We start from the raw sequence: 24,778 nt of genomic DNA, 5'->3' as shown, positions 1-24,778 counted from the left end.
GTACGTGGAGGTACAGGCTTGGTCGGATGAAAAAGCGATGTCAAAGGTTTGTGGTCTGTGATGATGGTAAAGTGACGACCATACAAGAAATCATGAAACTTTGTAACACCAAATACGAGAGCCAGTGCTTCTTTCTCGATCTGTGAATAATTTCTTTGAGCAGACGAGAGCAATTTGGACACAAAGCGTCCACCATCAACAAAAGGGGCTTCCGGGGATCGAATGGCGTATGGCAAGTATATGGAAAGCAACGCCGATTTCAACTGGCGAAAGGTACATTCGTATTCCATCGTCCAGACGAACGGAACACCTTTACGGCGTAAGCGATGAAGCGGAGCTGAAATGGAAGAGGCATGGGGAACATAGCGATGATAATAGTTAATTTTTCCCAGCACACTCTGTAGCTGCTTCAAATTCTGTGGCGAAGGCAAGTCTTGTATGGCACGGAGGTGCTCGGGACTGGGATGTATGCCTTGGGCATTGAGTACATGTCCCAGGTAGGGTAAGTCACGAGCAAAAAACACACATTTGTCCTTCCGCAAGCAAAGACCATTTTGTCGCAAGACCTGAAATAATGTTCTGAGATTGGCTAAATGTTCTTCTTCCATCTTTCTGGAGATCACAATATCATCCAGATAGTTTGCTGCAGTAGGGACCGAGGCACAAACAGTTTGTAGATATTGCTGAAACAATGCAGGGGCAGATGCACACCCGAATGGCAGTCGTTTGAATCGATACAAACCAAGATGCGTGTGAACCACCAAAATGCACTGGGATTTTTCGTCCACCGGTATTTGCAAGTACGCATCTGCTAGGTTCAACTTCGAAAAATATTTACCCGGGCACAGTTTGTCAAAAAGATCTTCCGGGCGGGGTAATGGAAAAGTTGCAGTCACTAGTTGTGGATTCACTGTTGCCTTGAAGTCCACACAAAGTCTCAATTTTCCCGAAGGTTTTGGCAAAATTACTAAGGGTGATGCCCAGAGAGAAGCCTGCACACGTTCAATTACACCTTGTGATTCCAAATAGTGTAATGTTTTTGCGACCTCATCACGCAATGTGTGGGGAACATTGCGCGCTCTGAAAAATTTTGGTTGCGCGTTTACTTTTAGTTCCAAATGTGGTTTATAGTTCTTAGCGCAACCGAGGCCCGGTGCAAAAATGTCTGCAAATTCTTCACATAGACGAGAAACACTGTCTGAAGGCACAGTCTGGTTCACTGATAGGACCTGATTTACTATAGACAAGTTAAACAACTGAAATAAATCGAAACCAAACAAGTTCACTGCAGAAGAAGAACGAAGGACGTAAAATGACACAAGTTTTGTTTGTCCCTTGTATGTTGCAAGAAGGCTGCACTGTCCTAACACAGGGATCTTGTGACCTGAATAGGTAGTTAACTGAACAGTTGCAGCATGCAACGGAGGTGTGCCCAGCAGTTTGTAAGTGTCTTGATTGATCAGTGAAACTGCAGCCCCGGTATCGAGCTGGAATGGTATCACTTTACCGTTAATGTCCAAGTCCACAAAAAGTTTATTGTCCTGCTGCCGACAAGAGCAACTGTCTCATGCAACGTGAACTGACACTGGTACAAAATCACTTGCGACTTGACGGGAGTTCCGGCGATGTCGACGCACACTATTTGTGGGACGAACACAGTCACTGTTAGAGAGAGTGGCACTGGGCGGAGTGGAATGAACGATATGAATTTCCATGGGCGAAGTTTCGCGAGCCTGAGTATCCTTGGTTTGATTCCGATTCCGGCACGAAGCAAAGGGTCTGAAATGATTTTGCGGGCATGATTTTAGCACTGCATTTGCTTGCTGGCGCGGTACACGTGGCTGAGAGCCTGGCGGCAGCGGCGTGGCCAGGCACGAGGACTGTTTACTGTTCCGTGCAGCTTGCCCGGCGGGCCGGTTAACCTGACACATGGGTGGCGAAGTTTCAAATGATTCCTGAGCACAGTCAGGTGTGTCCTGCTGATCCAATATGTCCATCACTTGTTGAATGGAGGGATTGACTAGTTTCAAAATCTGTTCCCTTATACGAACATCAGAAACGTTCTGTGCAATTGCATCACGTACCATAGTATCTGAATAAGGGAGTCCACATTGACACTCAAAAGCACAATCCCTAGTAAGGCCTTGCAAGGTTGCAACCCACTCCCGATTAGCCTGACCTGCTGTACATTTTGTACGAAAGAAGGTATACCGTTTGGCAACTACATTGACTGATTCTTTGAAATATGCATCTAATGCAGACAAAATTTCGTCATAGGACAGAGTTGCTACGTCGCGTCGGGGAAATAATTTGACTATCACATGGTACGTGTGCACCCCTACGGAGGACAACAAAAAAGGCTGCCGCTCGTTACCTTGAATTCTGTAGGCGGCGAGATGGAATCCAAATTGGTGTGACCACTCCATCCTGCTTTCCAGTGCAGCATCAAAAGGACGAAAAGTTGGTGCAACTGCGTGTTGTGGCTGCGTTAGCGGTGGAGCGACAGCTGCCGCATCGTTTTTCATCGCACGATGACCCTGGACGAGCTGTCCAAGGGCATCCAGTAAGGCCTGCGTCTGCTGATTCTGTAAGCGATAAAATTCGGACAGTACATCTGGAGACGGTGGCGAAGCCATTACACAAGTAAATCAGTGTAGTATAGTTACGAACGCGGTATTGTCTCGTCGCCAATGTTGTGGGTTGGCAGGAGAGCCAACACCGTGTTATTAGAGGAAGCCGAAAGGCACGCGTTTTAGCTCACGCAGGCTGGCGTGAGGTCTGGAACAGGACAAGGAAATTAGAATTTAGAAAAACGCACATAGCTGGTGGAATACTTAACTTTAATCCATTAATGATGAGCGTCGCTCTTGACTGTACATGATTCAGTATCAATAGTAACTGGTAATGGCGCCTTGCTAGGTCGTAGCAAATGACGTAGCTGAAGGCTATGCTAACTATCGTCTCGGCAAATGAGAGCGTATTTTGTCAGTGAACCATCGCTAGCAAAGTCGGTTGTACAACTGGGGCGAGTGCTAGGAAGTCTCTCTAGACTTGCTGTGTGGCGGCGCTCGGTCTGCAATCACTGATAGTGGCGACACGCGGGTCCGACGTATACTAACGGACCGCAGCCGATTTAAAGGCTACCACCTAGCAAGTGTAGTGTCTGGCGGTGACACCACAGTAACTCTGTCTAAATGGACCATCTTTGAAACAAGGGACTGATGACCTTGCTGTTTGGTCTCTTCAACCCCAACCAACCAACCGACCCACCCCTGGTGTGTTTTGAATCATACCACAGGCAGCTAAAATTCTGGCAACTAATTCAATCTCCGTATCAACTTGGGTCTCATACACAAGTGACTTTATGTACCCCAATCGGAAATAATTAAGGGGATTCAGTGAACAGCCAAGTGTGTGTTCTCCAACAACTGGGGTAGAAATACTTGCATGAACTTCATAAGTACAGGTGGCCACTCAGATGGCCAGGTAGAAGATATGACCCAGTGAGAATGTCCCAGGTATTCACAACAAACCATACTTGGTGGTGTGACTCTGTTATAGTGTAAGGGTTTCCCTCATCCCACACATGGCTATTGGTGCTGTTCGAAAGACCATCATGGTCAAATAAGGTCTTGTCAATGAACAGCACGATTTGGAGCACTGACACAATGCGACTCTTGGTGCAAAGTCAGTCGCAACCATTGCATGGTCTCATTGACAGTGATATGGCTTTAATGGTTGTCCCTGGAGTACTAGCAACATGCTAGTACGTGCAGCGCCCATTTCGCATGCAATACGACCAGTACGTGTAGTGGGGGTCTACTGCAGCCCGCTCCAGCACATCCTCTTCTAAAGTGGGTGTCGTTTCTTCTTTCCAATGAACTATTCTCTCGCATTCATCGAGCAAGAGAAATAAATGCTCATCGTTACAGATGATGCCTGTTAGGAAATTATTCCCTGTACAGCCTTTCAGCAGCGAGAGCATTGCAATGTACTTCCACATACACAAGATGCTTGTCAGTGAGTTCAGCGAAACTGTGCAGGTACTGCTCCATTGTATTGTACTGTATGTCTCTGAATAGCACTGAATGATGAATGGATATGTCATTGATTCGTACCACATTCTGTCGTGGGACAATGTAAATACAACACAACAGAGCGACCTTGGGGGCAACTAAAGTAAACAAAACCTGCATCATGACTTCCTTGTAATCAGACTCACATCCTTGTTTCTTGCAGGAAATAAAGAATGTACATGTAAATTAACAGCACAGTACATGTAAACTTCTATGCATGTTAGTTGTGAATAAGATGGAAAACAGTAATGCTAGACAATGCGGTAGACATGTTTACTTCCATATCTCCATATCCGACCTCGGGTTTCCAACCTCAAATTGTTCAGTGGAGAATTCTCTGTGTCCTGTTAAATTTTTGCACACTCTTACAGAAACGCCCTGTTTGTATGAATATCGTAGGCCGCTGCTGTCATCCAAAGGCCCGGTATCTTCTTACTATCATCGATAGGTTCACCTGGTGGCCTGAAGCAGTACGTCTGGCTGACACAACTGCAGGCAAAGTGGGGAAAGCCTTTATACACACATGGGTATCACGTTTCTGGTGCCCTGGCCACATCACCACTAACAGCGGGTGGTAGTTCACGTCTTGTTTATTTACGACTCTCGCTGCAACTTGCAGCAAGCTCATACATTTTATGACAAGCTACCACCCTGCCGCTAATGGCATGGTGGAGTGATTACACAAGTCTTTAAAAGTTGTCCTCACATGCCACTCCGCATCTTGGTCTACCGCTCTGTGTACTAGGGTACCATAGGGACACATGTGCAAGGTTAGGATGTAAGGAAGTTCCCACAGGATCATGGAAAGATAAATGGAAGTGTAACAGTTTCTGTCCAGGACCTAACTATATTGTGCTAGGGTCTCCCGCACAGCCAGGTTTGGCACTCCCTTAACATGATCCGAACAAACCATACCAGAAATGGGGGCTGCTGTATACAGCTGGGGTTTTGTCAATAGCCCCGAATGAGACTGTAGATCAACAGAGTAGACCATGGACTACATCATCCAACAGTGCTCCAAGAGAAGATACTCTAGGAAATGGACTGATGTCCAGGAAATTACAGCTGACACTGTTAACTGGATATCTATTTTTGATGTAAAGTAAAAGCTCATTGAGATGCTTCCATCTAAAACTATGTACAGTGTGAAATGGCAAAATATGTTTGAGATGCATTCTTTGAAACTGATATGCATTTTTAGCCCCAGAGAGTGAAAGCTCTGGAAAATGTTTTATTTCAATGGTTACTCCAAGCTGCAGCTGTGTCATTTTCTCGAAGTGGGCCAATAATTCAAACAAAGGATCTAGAAATTGCAAACAAGATGCAGTAATCATCTGTGTGTTCATGTTTAATTGGTTTAATCAACATGGCAGGCTGTTTACTGAAAGTCTGTGGGAAGGCCAAATCTGTACATGATGATGATGATGATGATGATGATGATACTGCGTGGCAAAATAATGTTGTAGAATGCTCCACGGTACAGTATGAAGAACATGTCATATTTAATGCACCCAATTTGCCTATGTTTCAAATTTCTGGCTGACAATTCTTCTAATGTACAATTGCCATGGTGGTAAGTTCAGCAAAGATAAAGTGACAGTACTCACTTGCACCAATGCTGACAGGATGGAGAAACTGAAATCGTGTGTCATAGGTAATGCTGCATTTCTATAATACAACCAATGAGCACAGCCCTTGGCTCAAGGAATAATAAAAGTGACAAAACAAGTTTCTTCAGGTGCATTGTTCAGTTATACGTACAACACATTACTGCTTCAGATTCTGCAAAGCCACTGAATTTCCTGCAGCAGCAAGTTTTATTTCAGTTGTGTGGGATGCTGTGGAATCTCAAGTCATCAAAACTGCTTTCAGAAGGGTGTCATTTTTTATGTGAGTTTATTGGTCTTGTGAAATTGTTGCGGAAATGTTTTTCTAGTGTAACAAGTTTCAGTATGTGTACAGTCTCTTATTGTAGCTGGCTATGTGCGCATAAATCAATTAAAAATCCATTTGGCAAAATATTGGTAATTAGTCACCAACAGTTGTCTGCTATCAAGGAACAAAGGCCAACTAAAGTTTTCAAATAGCAAGAAAAACCAATTGAAAGTTGAATAGGGTACCCCATCACATAATACAGTTACACAAGATATTTACAGAATACGTGTGGTGGGGTTCAAAATAACCAATCATCTCTCAAAACTCTACAAGCCTACTTCCTAAGCGATAGTTGTTGTAGAAATGCTACTTGGATGGAACAGAGTTCGAGTTGATAAATTGCTTTCTGTTTTAAATACAGTGAAACAACATTGTGTCATTGAAACTTTTGTTTGTTATTTATTATATGGTGGATGGTACTAAACATTTTTCTAACCTCACCATCTTACTCAGTTTGAAGGAATGCGTATGCGGTTTTTCTAGCAAGATAATGTAAAGTGTAAGGAAAAAGCTGAATCTGTTCCTCTTTCATATTTGCACCCTATTTTCTTGTATGTAATAAAATGAAACTCCTGCAGTCATCATTATGATGTTATTTTATTATATTACAGACAGTTTAAAACTCAATACACCATCTTCAGGCTGTATGCATAAACAGTAATGATAGCATCATCAACTTACCAACTTTACGAATACAAAAGACAGATTCAAAATAAAATAAGTATTAAAGACACTATATAAGTGAACTTACAGTAATTGTTTGATAAAAACCAACAGATGCATCAACTGTCAAATACCTATAATATAATTATATATAGTATACCATAGTGAATTTCTGTTCTATATGTTGTAGAAATGTATTATTTATTAATAAAATCATTAATTAAATATTCCATGATTAAAAATTGGTCAGTTAGATGACGCACTAAACTGCAAAATCCTAACGTAACCTATCGATCTACAAAAATAACTGTTGAAAATTGTAGGCGCATGGAAGAAACTACACAACATGAAAAATAAGTAAACCAAAGAAAATTTGCACCTATGTCCAAGTAGTCATTCCAAAAAGATGGCATCAGCAATATCTAAGTGTCAATATAAGTAAAGCTATCAAAATGACAGTATAAAAATATCTATAGGTCATGTTGAAGTTATAAATTGCTGAAGTGAGGTGTCATATGCATAAAATGAATGCCCAAGGAAATTTCAAAAGACCAAATGTAGAAAACCACCTATGTCATATTATACACAGAAGATACAAATCCCAAAGTGGTCATCCTCACAAACTAATACCACACTTTTTGGTGTAGTATGATGTAAATGGTCTGGGTATGCTTTCTAGTGGGTATATTTAGTACAGGGTAGCCACCTTAACATTCATCTGTCCATCCCCTAATTAGTCTTGCAGCCTTAATACCTGTGACATTTGCTGACATTATATTATACAAGTGGTTGTTTTACTCTGTTACACCTTTTTGTGACATTACTGAGTAGTATATATTGGGTCCATACATGTATTCCATGTTTTGTTTTATGGCATAAGTATTATCTTCACATATCCAGGCCATATTTGAGAGAGGATGCAGGGAGAGGTCTTTTTTGTGATTGTTGATTGCTTTGTTTGGATAGGATTAGTGGGTTACAGACACATTATTTGGTATAATATGATTTTTTGTTGGTATCTAATTCTTTGTTAGAATGTTGGATACAGTAGACTTACAGGAAGCTTTTAACAGAGTTGACTGGAATACTCTCTTTCAAATTCTACTGGTTGCAGGGGTAAAATACAGGGAGCAAAAGGCTATTTACAATTTGTACAGAAACCAGATGGCAGTTATAAGAGTCAAAGAGCACGAAAGGGAAGCAGTGGTTGAGAAGGGAGCAAGACAAGGTTGTAGCCTATCGCCGATGTTATTCATTCTGTATATTGAGCAAGCAGTAAAGGAAACAAAAGAAAAATTTGGAGTAAGAATTACAGGGAGAAGAAATAAAAACTTTGAGGTTTGCCAATGACATTGTAATTCTGTCAGAGGCAGCAAAGGACTTAGAAGAGCAGTTGACCAGAATAGACTGTGTTTTGAAAGGAGGATATAAGATGAACATCAACAAAAGCAAAACAAGGATAATAGAATGTAGTCAAATTAAATCAGATGATACTGAGGGAATTAGATAAGAATATGAGATGCTTAAAGTAGTAGATGAGTCTTGCTATTTGTGCAGCAAAATAACTGATAATTGTCAAAGTAGAGAGGATATAAAATGTAGACCGGTAATGGGGAGAGAAGCATTTATCAAGTAGAGAAATTTGTTAACATCAAGTATAGATTAAAATGTCAGGAAGTCCTTCCTGAAAGTATTTTTATGGAAATGAAACATGGATGATAAACAGTTTAGAACAAGAAGAGAATAGAAGCTTTTGAAATGTGGTGCTACAGAAGAATGCTGAAGATTAGATGGGTATATCACGTAACTAATGAGGTGGTACTGAATAGAATTGAGGAGAATAGAAATTTGTGTTACAACCTGGCTAGAAGAAGGGACTGGTTGGTGGGACACATTCTGAGGCGTCAGAGGATCACCAATTTAGTACTGGAGGGAAGTGTGGGGGGGTAAAACTCATAAAGGGAGACCAACAGATGAATACATGAAGCAGATTCAGAACGATGTAGGTTACAGCAGTAGTTACTTGGAAGTGATGAGGCTTGCACAAGATAGAGTATCATGGAGAGCTGCAGCAAGCCAATTTTTGGACTATAGCAGCAGCAACAACAACAACAACAACAACAACATATGATGTATGGATACTATGCGCTATGTGGATGTATATTATTAGTTAATGACATTTGTATGAATTAGACAGTAGTTCTCATTTGATATTTGTTTTATGGCACTAAACGATATATGGATACATTCAAACATGAATGTTGTTCAAACTGACTAACATCTTGTTGGGGTTTTTATATATTGAGTATATGTTATGACACTGGTGGTTTTCTACATATGGTCATATGATACATTCTGGACACTCACTTTATCCATATGAAATATGTGTGCTCCTCTACAGTTTGCACCTCAGCATTTTATAACTTTCACATTATATATAGATATATTTATATTGTCATTTTGATAGCTTCACCTGTATTGATACTTAGACACTGCTGATGCTGTCCTTTTTCAAGGACTAATTGCACATAGATGCATATTTATTTGGTTTACTTATTCCTGGTGGCGTTTAGTTTCTTTCATACATCTGCCATTTTTTAGTAGGGATTGGTAAGTTACTTCAGGATTTTACAGTTCAGTGTATGATCTATCCGGTCAATTTTTAATTTTAGAATATTTAATTAATGATTTTATTTTAAATAATACATTTGTACAATGTATAGAGTGAAAATTCTTTATGGCACACTATATATAATTCTATTTTAGGTACATGAAAATTGATATATCTGCTGGCAAATTCACTACCACAGTAGTGTCCTTGATTCTTATTCTGTTTTTAATCTGTCTCTGTATTTGCACATTTGGTAAGTCGAGGTGCTATAATTATCGCTTAGAGATATAGGCCTGACGATGGTGTATTGAGTCGCTGAAACTGGTTGTAATTTGTACAAAAATAACATCATAACGACTGCTGCACGTGTTTCATTTTATTACATAAGTGAACGCGAAAGTCCTACAGACAATCAGTCACAACAATGGACATACCAGATCTTTTTTTGTGTTGATTTATGTGTCATGTGAATTATTATGCTGATAATAAGTGCAGAGTATTAGACAAAATTTTCACTTATATTTACTGAGTTACTCAACTGTAGACAAGAATAGGTTAGGTATCTGATAATTAGTTATAAAAAATACATCATTCAATTTTCTTCATTTAGTCATTTACTGTTTATTTCAGGAGAAACCTGTTTCGGAAGATGCTGGCTTTGTGTTGGCTGTTGGAGGAGTAATGACCTCATGTCACAATGTTGTAAAGAAATGGCAACCGTTAAAAGGTGAAGCTGGTCTGTCTGCAAAAAACATAATTTCATTGCCTGTGTAAGTTAAATGAGATTTTTTTAACCTCTTTTATAATTTGTAATAAATTGTTTTGTAATGCAGTTAAGTATAACTTCTTTCTTTTGTTGTGGTGAAGCTTGACTACAATAGTTCATGAATTATCATTTGGCCTTTGGTAGAGATCTTTTTCATTAATATGGAAATGAAATTATTATTTTCCTCCCCACCACCCTCATCCAAGACAATGGAATTGTCTCACTTGTGATTATTAAATGGATAGTAGTCTATAAACTCTTCTGTAATTATTTATTGTATGATTTTGTTTTCTGATATCCATATCATCAAGAATCTCATCACTGTCTAATCTACACTTATCACTTGACACAAGCAGGGCTGCCAACTTGTGTTGATGGTGTTATCTGAGCAGGTTTTATGATACGTTTTAACAAGGATGTCTGGAGAACATGGGAGGAAGCAGCCTATGTGTCTCTGTCCTGTGCAAAATTAGCTCGGAAGTTTTCATGGAGCAAAAACACCCCCTTGGACAGCTTCCAGAGATACTTTCTCTTGGCAGCCTCCTGTAACCTCATCAGGAGATTTAGGTAGTATGCTCCTGTAATGGTTTGCTCCTTCTCGGCATAACATTTTAGCACCACACTATGGTGTTCCTCCTCCTCCCCCCCCCCCCTTTTTCCAAAAGAAAAAAGCCCTCAACATCACATTGCTTGAGGATTAGCCTGCACTGTTTTCGTTTCTGCCGTAGTTCGGTGGGTGTTTTGAATGAGTGTGACTGGAACAAAGAGAGAAGTGACATCTGTTACTTTCAAAATGTTGTGCAAGATTTTGAAAACTGATCGATGACTGATTTTTCACTTTTTCCACTGTCACCTTGACTGCAACACACTAATCTTCAGTCACCAGGACCTTCACTTCTCTGATGACTCCTGGTTCTTTACAGAGAGATGGTCTTCCACTTTATTAAATATCATTCAGACTTGTTTGATCACCTTATAAGCATCTGCATCACCTAGAAACTGTATCATATAATGGTATATATATACCTAAAAACAAAGATGATGTGACTTACCAAATGAAAGTGCTGGCAGGTCGACAGACACACAAACGAACACAAACATACACACAAAAATCAAGCTTTCGCAACAAACTGTTGCCTCATCAGGAAAGAGGGAAGGAGAGGGAAAGACGAAAGGATGTGGGTTTTAAGGGAGAGAGTAAGGAGTCATTCCAGTCCCGGGAGCGGAAAGACTTACCTTAGGGGGAAAAAGGGATGGGTATACACTCGCGCACACACACACACACACACACACACATCCATCCACACATATACAGACACAAGCAGACATATGTCTGTATATGTGTTGATGGATATGTGTGTGTGTGCTGTCCAAGGGAGTGTTTTTGCTCCATGAAAATATATAAATATATATATATTTATATTTTTTTTTAAAAAAAAAAGCTTCCACCTACTCGGCATCACTGTTTTAGTGTTCCCTTCAGATGCAGAACTATCACATGATATTTCAGTTTCTCAATCGGCTGCACCATTTTCTTTCAGCTCCTCTAGTGGCATGCTACAGCATTGTGGCACAAGGATTTCACTGTGTACAAGAACTGCAGACATGTACCTGAAAAAAAATTAATTAGACAATTTTTTTTTTTTATGTGATAATTAAATCTCCATGACTACCCTTCGTCATTTCATAATCCAAAACTTCCAAGTAAAATTACATTATGCCAGCAGAATGTATAAATAGAGAGACCATACAAAAAGCTCTGAGGAAATCAAAGTAAATAAAACAATTAAATCAGTGTTCTTGAAATAACTATAAACACAAATATAAACAATGTGCAAATCCTATTTACAAAGATTACATTACTGCCATGAGATAATTCTCTATTGCTAGCATGCTCTTCTACTACTTGGAACTAATTCCTTGATGAACTTTGCAGTGGCTACCACCTGAACCCACTCAGTTTATAAGAGTGAGCAATTGTGATAAGAAAACTGACAGTAAAGAAAATTGAATGGTGTTCAGTGAGATAGCTATGTGAATGTGAAGTTGCATATTAACTCAACTATAGAGTAGCTATGATTTTATTCTTAGGTGTTATTTTCTCATAACTGTGATATATATTTGAGAATAAAATTCAGTCATCAGTTTGCCGTGTCCCGAGAGGGAGTGAGATTGACACGAATTGGATTTAGGGGTCTTAACTCGATCGATCTTCTCGAAGAGTAGAAGTAGGCGTGGGTAGCTTCTGCAACTCCGACAGCTACAAGGAGCAAGCTAATACTAAGGTGCAGGATACGGAACTCGGTGAGTAGTGATTACTGCTGCAGGGTAGAATTCATAAGATTCCTTATAGTTTGATAACTGAGAATCCCTACTGGCACTATCTTGCACTACTTTCTGTCAGTTGAATCTCTTACTCTGGAATCTATCTCCCTGGTTGTTGTGGAGCCGAGGCTAGCGAATCGTACTAAGTTCCCACTTCTGCCGTAGAACGACATGGAGCTTGCGCCGTTACACTCAGCAGATCTCGACTGACTATAGGGTCCTCCTGGCCCATTATTTATACTACCTTCATGCGTCACGTAAAGCTTCTAGAATGTTCTATACCTCCTCCCTGCAGGCTGAACATGTACTTAGTGTATTTCCATCATCATGTGATGTGAGAAAGCTACTGTGATCCCTGTTATGCATTCGGCTACAGCGTCCATCTAGTCACGTAACGCTATTTGTCTCTTGGCGCTGCTTCGTCGCGCTGGCCCATATCGTCGACAAATACTGTCGCAATGCTTCCGTACTGGAGTGTACGCCTAGCTGCATCTCCCACTGAATAAGTCCTAATACATTTAATTTGTACTTGTCGCTGGTTGAGGTTCTCAACACCTCCCTCCTCCAAGGGAAATTTTATAAGCTCTGAGGTTATAAAATTTCTGTTTTCTCTCTTTCAGTGCCAGCAGAACATTTCTCTTGTATTTATTAGTTCTAGACATTTGTATGATATATACGTCCTTCAAAATACATGGTGTCTTTTAACACACAAAATTCATATTACAACATTGGAAATTAGAATTTGTCTTTTACATTCATCACTCTTTACATAATACATGAATTACTCTTTTTAAATACATATCAATTAAAATTTTCTTTATACTGTTTTTGTGGATTTTTCTTTTTCATAGTACCTTTTATTTTTACAATCAACAGTATCTTTTATCTGTTCGCATTCTTGGGGATTCCACCATGGGGTGGGAGCCCTTGACATTGCTTTAGGTGAGTCTATGAAACTAATAGTGGTTAATTCATCTTCTGCATCCGGTTCAAGTTTAGATGCAGGTGTGTTCTTATATTTTATAACCTCCTGTTTTGGGCTCCTACTATTAACAGTGTTCGTTATGCAAATATTTGCACAATACCTTCCACTCAGTGTGCACAGCTGTTGCCTACATTTATGACAGCACTTACAGTATATGCATAAACAACAGGTAATAATAATTATAACTAGTGTTACAGGTCCTGTATACCCCCACAGGGAATACGTACTCATTGACCATCCTCGAAAGGTGGTTCGCTGTTGGGACTCAATTTCATCCTGCAGCTCGTCTATCTTATGTCCGGCTGCTTTTGACTCATCTAAGTGACGTACCATATGCTCTAATGGTAACATTACTGGTATGTCTGATATTTTCTGCTTCTCCTCGTCTACTATACAACAATCAACATATATACTTAAAGGGGGGGACTATATCCCTTTCACTAGTATTAGTACGAATTATTCTTTCTGACTGTAATGTTATCTGTGCACCATAGCCCTTACATTTACTCTTAAAACATAACTTTCCAGTTCCTTTGATTATAAGATCTGAGGGTGGCGAGTCATTACATAGGATCATCAACCCTTCTTCATTTGTGACTATGAATAACCATTCGTGTCCCCGTATCTGCGTCCTGATACTTTCGTTCAATATGATATATTTTTGATTGCAATCTTTTGCTATCTTGGTGAAGGGTTGAAGCAGTCTGGCTCCACACCTCTCATGGTCGTAAGTTGACATTACTACAAAGTTATGCTTACATATCTGGTGCTTTTTGGTTATTGCCTTACATATTAATTGGTCTCCTGCCGTTTGTGCGTACTGTCTTTTTGCTTCGTTGATCACGAGAAGCTCTTTCTCCGGGGTGTTTTATGTAAATAACCTCTTACTATTATCATGTACTGCAGGTAAAGACCATATTTTATATAGAGAGTACTCATTGCTATCCACTAGTGGAACATTAAAGACATAACTTAAAGTATTGCCGGCTAAGAATACATCTAGGTCTATTACGCGTAATAACTGATACCCATGGTCTTCAGTGAGTTTGATTGGAAACTTCTTGTCTCTTAATTCATTTTTAATTAGCCCTAAATATTTTACTACTTGAATGGGATTTATCAAGTGTGGTTCCAACAAACCTTTCTGGGCATTTCCTATTGCCAATATAAACAGATCGTATTCCCTTTCTAATTCATTAAATATGGTTGTCAACTGCACCAATTGTTCCATAATTGTTACTACCAAATTCAACGCTAACTGTATTTTCCTATACGTGCTATTCTTGAACTCTTCTATATTTTTGCTCAATTTATGTATTCCATTCTAGATAATCTCTTTGTTTTTAGTTATCACATTTATGGTTTGATTAAACCCCATAATTGATGCCCTTACTATGGTAACATGTTCTTTGGATAGCCTTCACAATTCTCTCTGTTGTTCCTCTAGGACATCTATCTTGGCCTTGAAAAATGATACGTCCTCGTCTAATGTGCCAAATAACATTTAACGTGTTTCACCTCTGAAATTCATAATACCTCTTTTCATATGTTTCGATTCATGTCAGGCTAATTGATCTATTAACTTCCTTACCACCTCTATCTTCCCGCTATGTCAGCTTATGGTTTGGTTTGAATGCTCACATTCTACTGTACTCAGTCTTGCCTTTTGTAATTTCGTTATGCAATTTGCCACTGCCCTGGTGAGTGCCTGATTCGTGCTTTCAAATTTAGCATGCCATGTCTTTAGGTTGAAGTAACTCACTATTCTCCATGTCGTGCTGTAAAGGTGTACAGTTCCTTGATTGTCATAGTAAATACCAGGTGTTGAATGGAATTTCTGCACCCGCACTTCCTTTGTAAGTATCTCATCTTCCGTTACTTCGGCCACTGCGATGCTTCCGATTATGAATACTCTCCACATTATGTGTGCAGCCATCATCTGTAATTAAAAGAATTCTTTTAGTCTGTTGGCATGTACTTTTATGCACTTCTTCTCTTTTATTCTTATTACCACATTTGGTCCTTTTACGTCTATGACAGTGAATGGTCCTCTCCATTGACTATCGAGTTTCCTTGATGCTTTTGTCAAATAAGAGTACTTGATTGTGCTTTCTGAATACTTTTGGGTTTTGTGTCTTATCATATTGCTCTTTGCTTTATTCTTTGCATCGCTGTGTGTTAACCCTGGCCTCTTGATGCAATGCCTGCATCCTTTGCCGCACTTCTGTTGCATAGTCAACGTAATTATACACTACATTTTCGGGTTTTTTCTGCAGTATTCCCGGAATGTTGCATTTTCTTCCAAAAAAAATTCAAACTGTGAGTATCCCATTCTACTGTGTGCTAACGTGTTGAATACGAAGGTTGCAAATGGGTAGCTAAGTATCCCAATCTGCCTGATCCTTAGCTGTGAAATTTCTTAGTATTTCTGTTAGCGTACGAGGTGTACGTTCTAGAGCCCAATTTGTTTGAGGGTGGTAGCTTGTTGTTTGTACTCCCTCAGTCTTTAACAGTTTGCATACCCTTTTCATTGTCTCACTTAAAAAGTTACATCCCATGTCGCTTAATAAGGATGTTGGTATACCAAATTTCAAAATTACACTTTCCACTAATTTGCGTCTTGCCATTCTATTGGTTCTGTTAAGACAAACTTCGTTAGGGAATCTTGAAATGGCAGGATGTATCGGTTTCCTGTATTTGATTGTGTCATTGGCCCTACTATGTCAGTGGCACAATTCTCAAAAATAAACTCTGGCGTTGGAGTTATTTCCAACGGTTGTTTAGTCTTTGCTTGTGTAATTTTATTTTTCTGATAACTTTCGCAGGAACATATGAATTTTTCAATATCGGCCTTCATTCCAGGCCAACTGCGGTATTGTTTCACTCATTCATATGTTCAACCCATTCCTTGATGTCCCCCTACTGGTGACTCGTGCATTTGTTTTAAGATATTTAATTTTTCTTCTTGGCTTAAAGTGATCTCCATGTCACTCGGTGGCAGTGCAGTTTGTGCTGTTTCTTCTATGCCTTGGGTGTCCTCTAACGTCTCTCTGGTCGTAATGTGTGCTTCTCCCGGAGTTTTGTCTTCTCTCTCTCTGTCTTTCCGTCTCGTACACTCCTAATTTGTGATAATGCGTCTGCCACCTTATTGTGTTTTCCCTCTTTGTACAATATTTGGTAATCATATTCTTCTAGTTTTAATCAGAACTTCATTAATCTGGATGATGGGTCTGATACACTGCCTAGCCATACAAGAGGCTTATGGTCAGTCACAATTTTAAATTGTCTACCAAATACATATGGTTCAAAAAATGGTTCAAATGGCTCTGAGCACTATGGGACTGAACATATTAGGTCATAAGTCCCCTAGAACTTAGAACTACTTAAACCTAACTAACCTAAGGACATCACACACACCCATGCCCGAGGCAGGATTCGAACCTGCGACCGTAGCAGTCCCGCGGTTCCGGACTGCAGTGCCAGAACCGCTAGACCACCATGGCCGGCAATACATATGGCCTGAAATACTTTACAGCCCATACAATCACAAGTAATTCTCTTTCTACTGTGCTGTAATTCTGTTCTGCTTTATTTAGCATTTGTGAGATGAAAGCTACTGGTAGATCCTTCCCTATTTGTCCTTGACTTAGACAAGATACGACTGTATGATTGCTGGCATCCATAGTTATTATAAATTCTTTATCAAAATCTGGGTACTGTAATATCAGTGGACGAATCAGTTTCTCTCTTAACTGCTGGAATGCCTCCTCTTGGCTGGATCCCCACTCGTATGGAATTTCTTTCTTTAATAGATCATGTAGTGGTTTTGCCATTTTACTAAAATTCTTTATAAAACATCTGTAATACCCAATGAGTCCCAAAAAAGATTTTAACTGCTTTGTTGTTTTGGGTTGCTGACAATTCTTTATGGCTTTTATCTTTGTAGGATCTGGTTGTAGTCCAGATTCGGTTGGGACGTGCCCCAGAAAAGTTACCTCATTTCTTAGGAATTCACATTTGTCGACTTGGAACTTCAAATTTCCTTGTCTTAGCTGCTCAAATACTTTTTCTAGGTGTGCATTATGTTCTTCTAACGAGGCACCCACCACTACTATATCATCAAGATAGATGAAAACTTGGTTGCCTTGTACTCCATTGAGTAATGTATTCATTAACCTCTGGAATGTTGATGGCGCGGTTTTTAGTCCCATGGCCATTTTATTGTATTCATAATGGCCTGTGGGTGTGCTAAAGGCGGTTTTCTCACGATCTTCTTCATCTATCAGCACTTGATAGTATCCTTTCGCTAGATCTAGCATGGAAAAATAGTTTGTTTCCCAAGCTGTCTAGTATTTCGTCAATTCTGGGAAGGGGGTAGACCATATTTAATGAAATGTCATTCAATTTCCTATAATCTCTTACAATTCGCCATTTCTGCCGACCACTGGCATTTGGCTTCTTAGGCAATACTAGTATTGGAAAATTCCAAGAACTAGTACTAGGGGATATTATTCCATCAGCTAACATGCTGTTTATTTCTTTTTGTAATTCTTCTTGCTGCGCCTGCGGTATTCTGTACAGTCTTTTGGTTTATCACCATTCTTTTTGCTTCCCATATTAATGGTATCTTATCTTTAACTACTGTCGTATGAGTTAACACATCTCCCGGTAAGTAAAATACATCCTTATAAGCCACACATATCCATTCGAGAGCCTGCTCTTCCTCACTTTTTAAATGTGTTGTTCGCATGTTTTCCCTTAACATGCTGAGCCTTGACTGAGTTACGTTTTTTGTTCTTGCGGATGCTTGTCTAATTCTATAACTACTCGGAGGTGGCATTTCCCCTGCAGACACATCCGGCATCTCGAAGTTTATCTCTTCTTCACCAGTGTTTACCACACTGGTAATACAAGTTCCCTCGTGGACCGTTACTGTGGCTTCGGAGATAATCGCACCCTGCCGTACTTCCTATTGCGGAATTATTGCTTCCTTGACCACTTACTTTTGATGCTCGCACTTTTACGATTTATTCTTCTCTGGCACCGATCGTGATTTTGTTTGCTGCTAGCCCCTGCTGGCTTCATTCCTCGTATTTCGAATGTGGTACTGGTTGTCCCTTTCTGGCTGTTAGTACCCATTTTTCTCGGGTAAACCTATGTTCTTCCAGATTAAAACTGTGTGCCGGACAGAGACTCGAACTCGGGACCTTTGCCTTTCGCGGGCAAGTGCTCTACCAACTGAGCTACCCAAGCACGACTCACGCCCCGTCCTCACAGCTTTACGTCTGCCAGTATCTCGCCTCCTACGGGGCGTGAGTCGTGCTTGCGTAGCTCAGTTGGTAGAGCACTTGCCCGCGAAAGGCAAAGGTCCCGATTTCGAGTCTCGGTCCGGCACACAGTTTTAATCTGCCAGGAAGTTTCATATCAGCGCACACTCCGCTGCAGAGTGAAAATCTCATTCTATGTTCTTCCGTTTTTTTTCTTTCCCATTTTCTTTTGATTCCTAGATCTCCAGCTGGTTTCTGCTGACTAGCTACCTTCCATTGTAGTTTTTACATCTGCTTGTTGGCAGCATCTAATTCATTCTCTACGCAATACACTTTCATTTCCAAGTAATGGTTTTCCTCTTTTATACTAGCATTTTCCCATTTTGTATCCTCACACTTCTTGTGTTCCATATCTAATTGTACTTTCAACATGTGACATTTTTTCCAGTGCAGTCTACTGCACATACTATGCCTGTCGCAATGTAATGGGACTGCTGCATTACGTTCGCGGTTCATTTCCCGGCTGTTGCCCAACGACTTTCGTTACAATCGCTGGCGTAATGCCCTGTACGATGGCGTGTGAAGCAAGTTACCGGTTTCGCTCTATTACATGGAGGAGAATGTCCAGTTAGGTTACATTTCGAGGACCTTACAGGCAATGGACATTTTCCATGTGACCCATTCCTGTGGAATTTGCTAACATCTATTCTTTCTGTTGGTAACCTAGCTCTCATTGGTAGTGATTGATCATGTTTTATTTGCCTAAATTTACGTACTTGTACGCGGCATTCTCCCGCTACGTGTCCCAGTTTTCCACAGTTGTAACATCCTTTCTTCCCTGTCTGATTCGTACACCCTGTATGCCGGTATTTTGCCTTCTTGGATTGAATTGCGCTTTCCTCAGTTGATGCCAAATTTACTGCTTCAGACAGCATTATTTTCTCTCTCTGAGCCCGTACTATCGTTTTTATCCCATCATGACATGAACCTTGTATAAAGACTGCTCCACCCAATTTCCTGATTGAGGCACAACTGCCTGGAATTTCTGCAGCCGTAATTACTCATCACGTGGCCTTGCTGAAATAGAATTGCATGGAGTCTACCCAGGCTCCCCATTGAACCACACTCTCATCTTTACTTTGGTGGCTATTAAATGTTTTGCATGCAAAATAGTGTAGCGTGTGTTTGTTAGCACGGTTTTCGGTGAGGATCTCTTTCACTTCTTGCCAGGTTTCAGTATGGTCCCTTACAATAAGCTTATTTGTCCTATAATGTACTTAACGAATAGTCTCTTAGAATTAGGTTCTACCAGTTCGTAGGCATTACCACAATTATCTAAAAATTCTGGGAGTTGTTCTCGGTCTCCGTCAAACTTCCATGGTGCTAACTTAGTTGCTTCACTATAGCTCAAGTATAATAGATCCCCATCACTGTTGATGGTTGTTTCGGCGGGTGCAGTCATTTTCACTAACCTCTTATTTTATTATGCTGCATGCTGTGTTGTAGTGAACCTGTGGCTGTGCTGATGCCATGCTGGTGGTTTGCAAGCCTCCTTCTCGTGTCGACTGTTGCTGTCTGGAATGGTGGGCCTCTCACCCACAGTTGTAGTCGATGTTGCCTCGGGAACGGTGGGCCTCTGCCCACGGTCGCTGTCGCTGATACCTCGGGAACGGTGGGCCTCTGCCCACGGTTGCTGCCGCTTGTTGCCTCGGTAACGGTGGGCCTCTGCCCGTGGCTGCTGCTGCTGTCACGTCTGAAACTGTGGACCTGCTGGCCCACGTCTGTAACCGCTCTCCGTCCCAAGCCTCTCACTCTTTGTTACTCCTTTCCCTAGCGCCTATTCCTGTACCCTGAGTTTCTATGTCCCTTTAGATGAGCACCTAGTTAAACCCCACACTTGGCACCAAATTATCTTCTGCCCGTGTTGTGTCTCGAGAGGGAGTGAGATTGACACGAATTGGATTCAGGAGTCTTACCTCGATAGATCTTCTCGAAGAGTAGAAGTAGGTGCAGGCAGCTTCTGCAACTCCAACAGCTAGAAGGAGCAAGCTAATGCTAAGGTGCAGGATACGGAACTCGGTGAGGAGTGATTATTGCTGCAGGGTAGAATTCATAAGAGCCCTTATAGTTTGATAATTGAGAATCACTGCTGGCACTATCTTGCACTACTTTCTGTCAGTTGAATCTCTTACTCTGGTATCTGTCTCCCTGGTTGATGCAGAACCAAGGCTAGCAAATCGTACTAAGTTCCCACTTCTGCCGTAGAACGACACAGAGCTTGCGTCGTTATACTCAGCAGATCTTGACTGACTATAGGGTCCTCCTGACCCCTTATTTATACTACCTTCGTGCATCACGGAAAGCTTCTAGAATGTTCTATACCTCCTCCCTGGAGGCTGACCACGTACTTCATATATTTCCATTGTCATGTGATGTGAGAAAGCTACTGTGATCCCTGTTATGCATTCGGCTACAGCATCCAGATAGTCATGTAATGCTATTTGTCTCATGGCACCGCTTCGTTGGCGCTGGCCGGTATCATCGACAGATACTGTTGCAATGCTTCTGTACCGAAGTGTACGCCTAGCTGCCTCTCATGCTGAATAAGTCCTAATACATTTAATTTGTACTTGTCACTGATTGAGATTCGCAACAAGTTGCACAAGGGAAAGGAAGTTGCTAATTGTATAACTAATGACTGAATTTTGTTCTGAAATGTAGATTATCTTCCAGTTTTTCATGTTACAAAGTCAACACATCATGAGTTTTCAGAAAATAAGCTATAGCAAGTGTTCCTGAAAATATTCCTCTAATTTTACTGGAGTAGAAACTGGTCACGTTGATTTCAAGGTTGTAGGATCTGCATCACCCACCTCCTTACTAAGGCTTATGACACAACTGCTCGTGAGAAAAGCCACTACAGCATATTGCAACACCTTGCATGGCATGTCAAGGAAACTAGAAGAATGTTGCTAGATTGTTACTGTTATGTCAGTTTACCCTTTTTTGAAGAAGTTAGTTTGAACCTGCTTACACAGACTAGAGTAAGACTGTGTCTCCACCAGTTGTTGATTTCTCCCAGTGACTGCACAGATAAGACCTTGAAACTGCTGGTCAGTCACCTCTTTGATTTTAGAAATGGTTCAGTCCCCCTCCCCACTCAGTGATGATAGTAATGATGGAAATAACCAAATGAAAACAATGGATTCAGTCAGTTCTAGTTTTAAGTATCACTCACATTATTATTAGCAACAGGAAAATTTTACAAAAATTGTAACATGAAATTGGCATTTTTTAGTGAAATAACATGAAATCAGCAGTTTTGTGAAATATTAAAAAATTTGGCATTTTTCTGTATAAAAGAAATTTATAAATGGGTAGATGACTGTTAAATTTTGTAACTGACAGTTATTGAATATTGAAATTTGTTTTTGACTTCGTTTTTTCCCCAAGGCAAAGGTTTATGTATAATCATAAAATGACAGTTAATTTCCCATGTAATGAAGTGCGGTGTTGATGTGAAACAAAAATATCCCACTTCTGCCTCACCCCATTCCAGTAACCATTTTAATCATTGACGTCACATTTCCCAAAACTTTTGCACAACAAACAGTACGAAATACGATGTGTTTTGTAGAGATCTTTAATCCTGTGCATCAGTTATGCTCTATGCTGTCATAGTATGCAAGTATAAATAAGAAAACTGCCAATACGGCACTTTAGTTTTGGTTGTAAACATCACAGTATTTACGTATAGCAGACAGAAGAATGTAAATCGTGCTGCGTGAATAGTACATCTGATCATTTCTTATGGAATTGCATTCATTGGTTTTGCGAACTTGCAATCAACCCATCACCTTACAACATAAGCTAGTCCTTAGGCTATGCAGCAGATCAGGCTGTCACCTCAAACTTTATTCAGAAAATAGTAAAACTAATACTGGTATGGTTTCCTACCAGAAACACCTTTGCATGTCATCATGTGCCCTGTTCTGTGATTTGTTGGTAGAAGGAAACCTAGAAGGCGCCACTGGAACTGGCAAAGAGTTACACCAAAATTGGATATAAAATAAAATTATTTTTCCTGTCCCGTATTATTACTCATTCATTTTATTTAGAGTGGAAACAGTCGACACAGTCCATTGTAGTTTCGCATATTTACTGAGTTATTCATTCTTTCTCTTCCAGTGAAACCAGTTTGTAGTTCTGTCAATTGAATTATGAGTTTGTTCTTTCAACTGACACCATTCTTCATTGTTTCATTTGACTGCACCCACCAGCTTGACAATTCTCAAACAAGGCTGTCTTGCACCACTCAGTATTCTGATGCACAACTGAATTAAAAGTCACATAAGTTGTGATCCAAATTACAGATTTAAATGCTGCTAGAACCAATCAGTTTTAAATTGAACAAAGCACACATTACAGATATGTTCTGCCATAAATTATTCTCCTATTCTACATACTAGCTTACGTAACATTGTCATTTGGAAATGAGAGTGGTCAGTGAAGTACCATATCACTGCCATGTCTCACACTGAACTCTTGTGCTAAAAGAGCTGTCTCCAACCACCATATGGCCGTCCAGGTGTAAGTTTTCTGTGGTTTTCTAGAATCAATCAAGGCAAATGCCGGAGAGAATTTGATAACCAGTATTATATGTGAAAGCTTAGCTTTTATTGCTGAAAATATCATAGTAGTCATATTTCACAAAGCAAGAATACATGTTGTCGCACCATATTCTTCTGAATTTGAAGTCCACTGCCAGGCCACTCAGAGCGCTACTACAGACTCTGTTTCCACATTGTAGCATGGGCATCGCACTGAAGATAATTTGGCATTCTGTGTTCACAAACTACCATGCTTTATTTGGTGGATTTCATGTTTATACTTTCATAATACCAAAATATGCAGTGAACACATTGCCACACATGAAAGGTCTTTCCAAAAAATTTTTGGCTGGCAGTTCTATGCCAGTGTAGAAAACCTTTTAAGGATCAAAGGATTGATAAATTTTAGAGCTCCAAACAAATGTATATTGTCACCTAACACAGAAAAAAATGCACTTTCACCTGGGGTGTAGTGAATTATCACCCAGAAAATAATGTACTTTCACTCAAAAAAAAGTGTACTTATAACTGGGAAATCCCAGAAAAATCTGGGTTTTTTTTTCATGTCCACATATACACCCTGTCAGAAATGTAATGGCTGCATTACAAATTACTGGGTATACTAACCAGAAGTCGTAGTTTTGTGTACCCAGTAACGCTCCATACCATAATACCAGGTGCTGGCCTGTATCACAATGATCAGTGCAGTCTGGCAATGTTAGTTCTTCTCGAAGCCTCTGTACATGGATTGTCCGTCATGATGCTACACAGAAAACTGGGCCTTGTGTGGAAAGGTTTGGTGCCACTCCTGTGTTCAATATCATCTTTGGGTGCCCCGAAGTTGGCGCACCCATATTCTGCCAGATCAAGGGAAGTCGCAATGATGGTTGCCATGCTGACAATCCGTTGTGCTCCAGATTTGATCTCACACTCTCATCTTGTTACAAACGAGCCCATTTTCTGATGTGATGGTATGATCCTGCATGTCTGAGTGCACAATGTGTGGTTCTCCCAGGTACTAGTAACACACATTCACTGAGAAAATGCATGTCACTGAGTGTGGTGGTCCTGAACCCATTGATTCCATATTTGCAGGACGGTCCTGAGATTCTGACTAGTGCAAGCAGCTTTATGATATAACAATAAACCACAATCTTTATGATCCTTCTGCTGTCAAATTATGACCTTTTGATATCGAAGCATGTAGGACAGTTCATGCCATTTTGACATTTGTTGCATGCCACCCTTCAGGTGTAGCAATTTCAGTGACCAGCACTGGGTTTATAACATTGCTCTCTCAAAAAACAATGCTTGTGCCATGTTGTTACACCAACTTGGTTTATAAAAATGTTATTGGTTGTTTGAAGCTTGTTGTGGTCTTCGGATTTTTCATAGAATGCAGGCTTTCACGGCCAGTATTTGCATTATTGCTGATATTTGTTTTAAGGGATTTAGGTCATGGTCCGAGGCACAATTCTCCACCTAACATTCATCTTCCAGTGCTCTAGACATCAACAGAGGCTTTAAAAGCTTAAGAAAA

The 24,778-nt window shown here is 40.3% G+C and overlaps 1 protein-coding gene across 2 annotated transcripts in view; it reads left to right on the top strand.

Annotated features, from left to right (window-relative positions):
* LOC126184748 (cell cycle checkpoint protein RAD17) overlaps window positions 1-24,778 on the top strand; it is a 141,864-nt gene that overhangs the window by 97,653 nt on the left and 19,433 nt on the right. For both annotated transcript variants that reach the window (XM_049927286.1, XM_049927287.1), the window contains one exon: window positions 9,916-10,055. In XM_049927286.1, coding sequence (XP_049783243.1) covers window positions 9,916-10,055 — 140 coding nt within the window. The remainder of the gene's footprint in view (window positions 1-9,915; window positions 10,056-24,778) is intronic.

This window comes from Schistocerca cancellata, chromosome 4, assembly GCF_023864275.1.
Source record: "Schistocerca cancellata isolate TAMUIC-IGC-003103 chromosome 4, iqSchCanc2.1, whole genome shotgun sequence".
Classification (NCBI taxonomy): Eukaryota; Metazoa; Arthropoda; class Insecta; order Orthoptera; family Acrididae; genus Schistocerca; species Schistocerca cancellata.
Note: the sequence above shows the minus strand (reverse complement) of the source record. Positions and strands in the feature narration are given on the sequence as shown.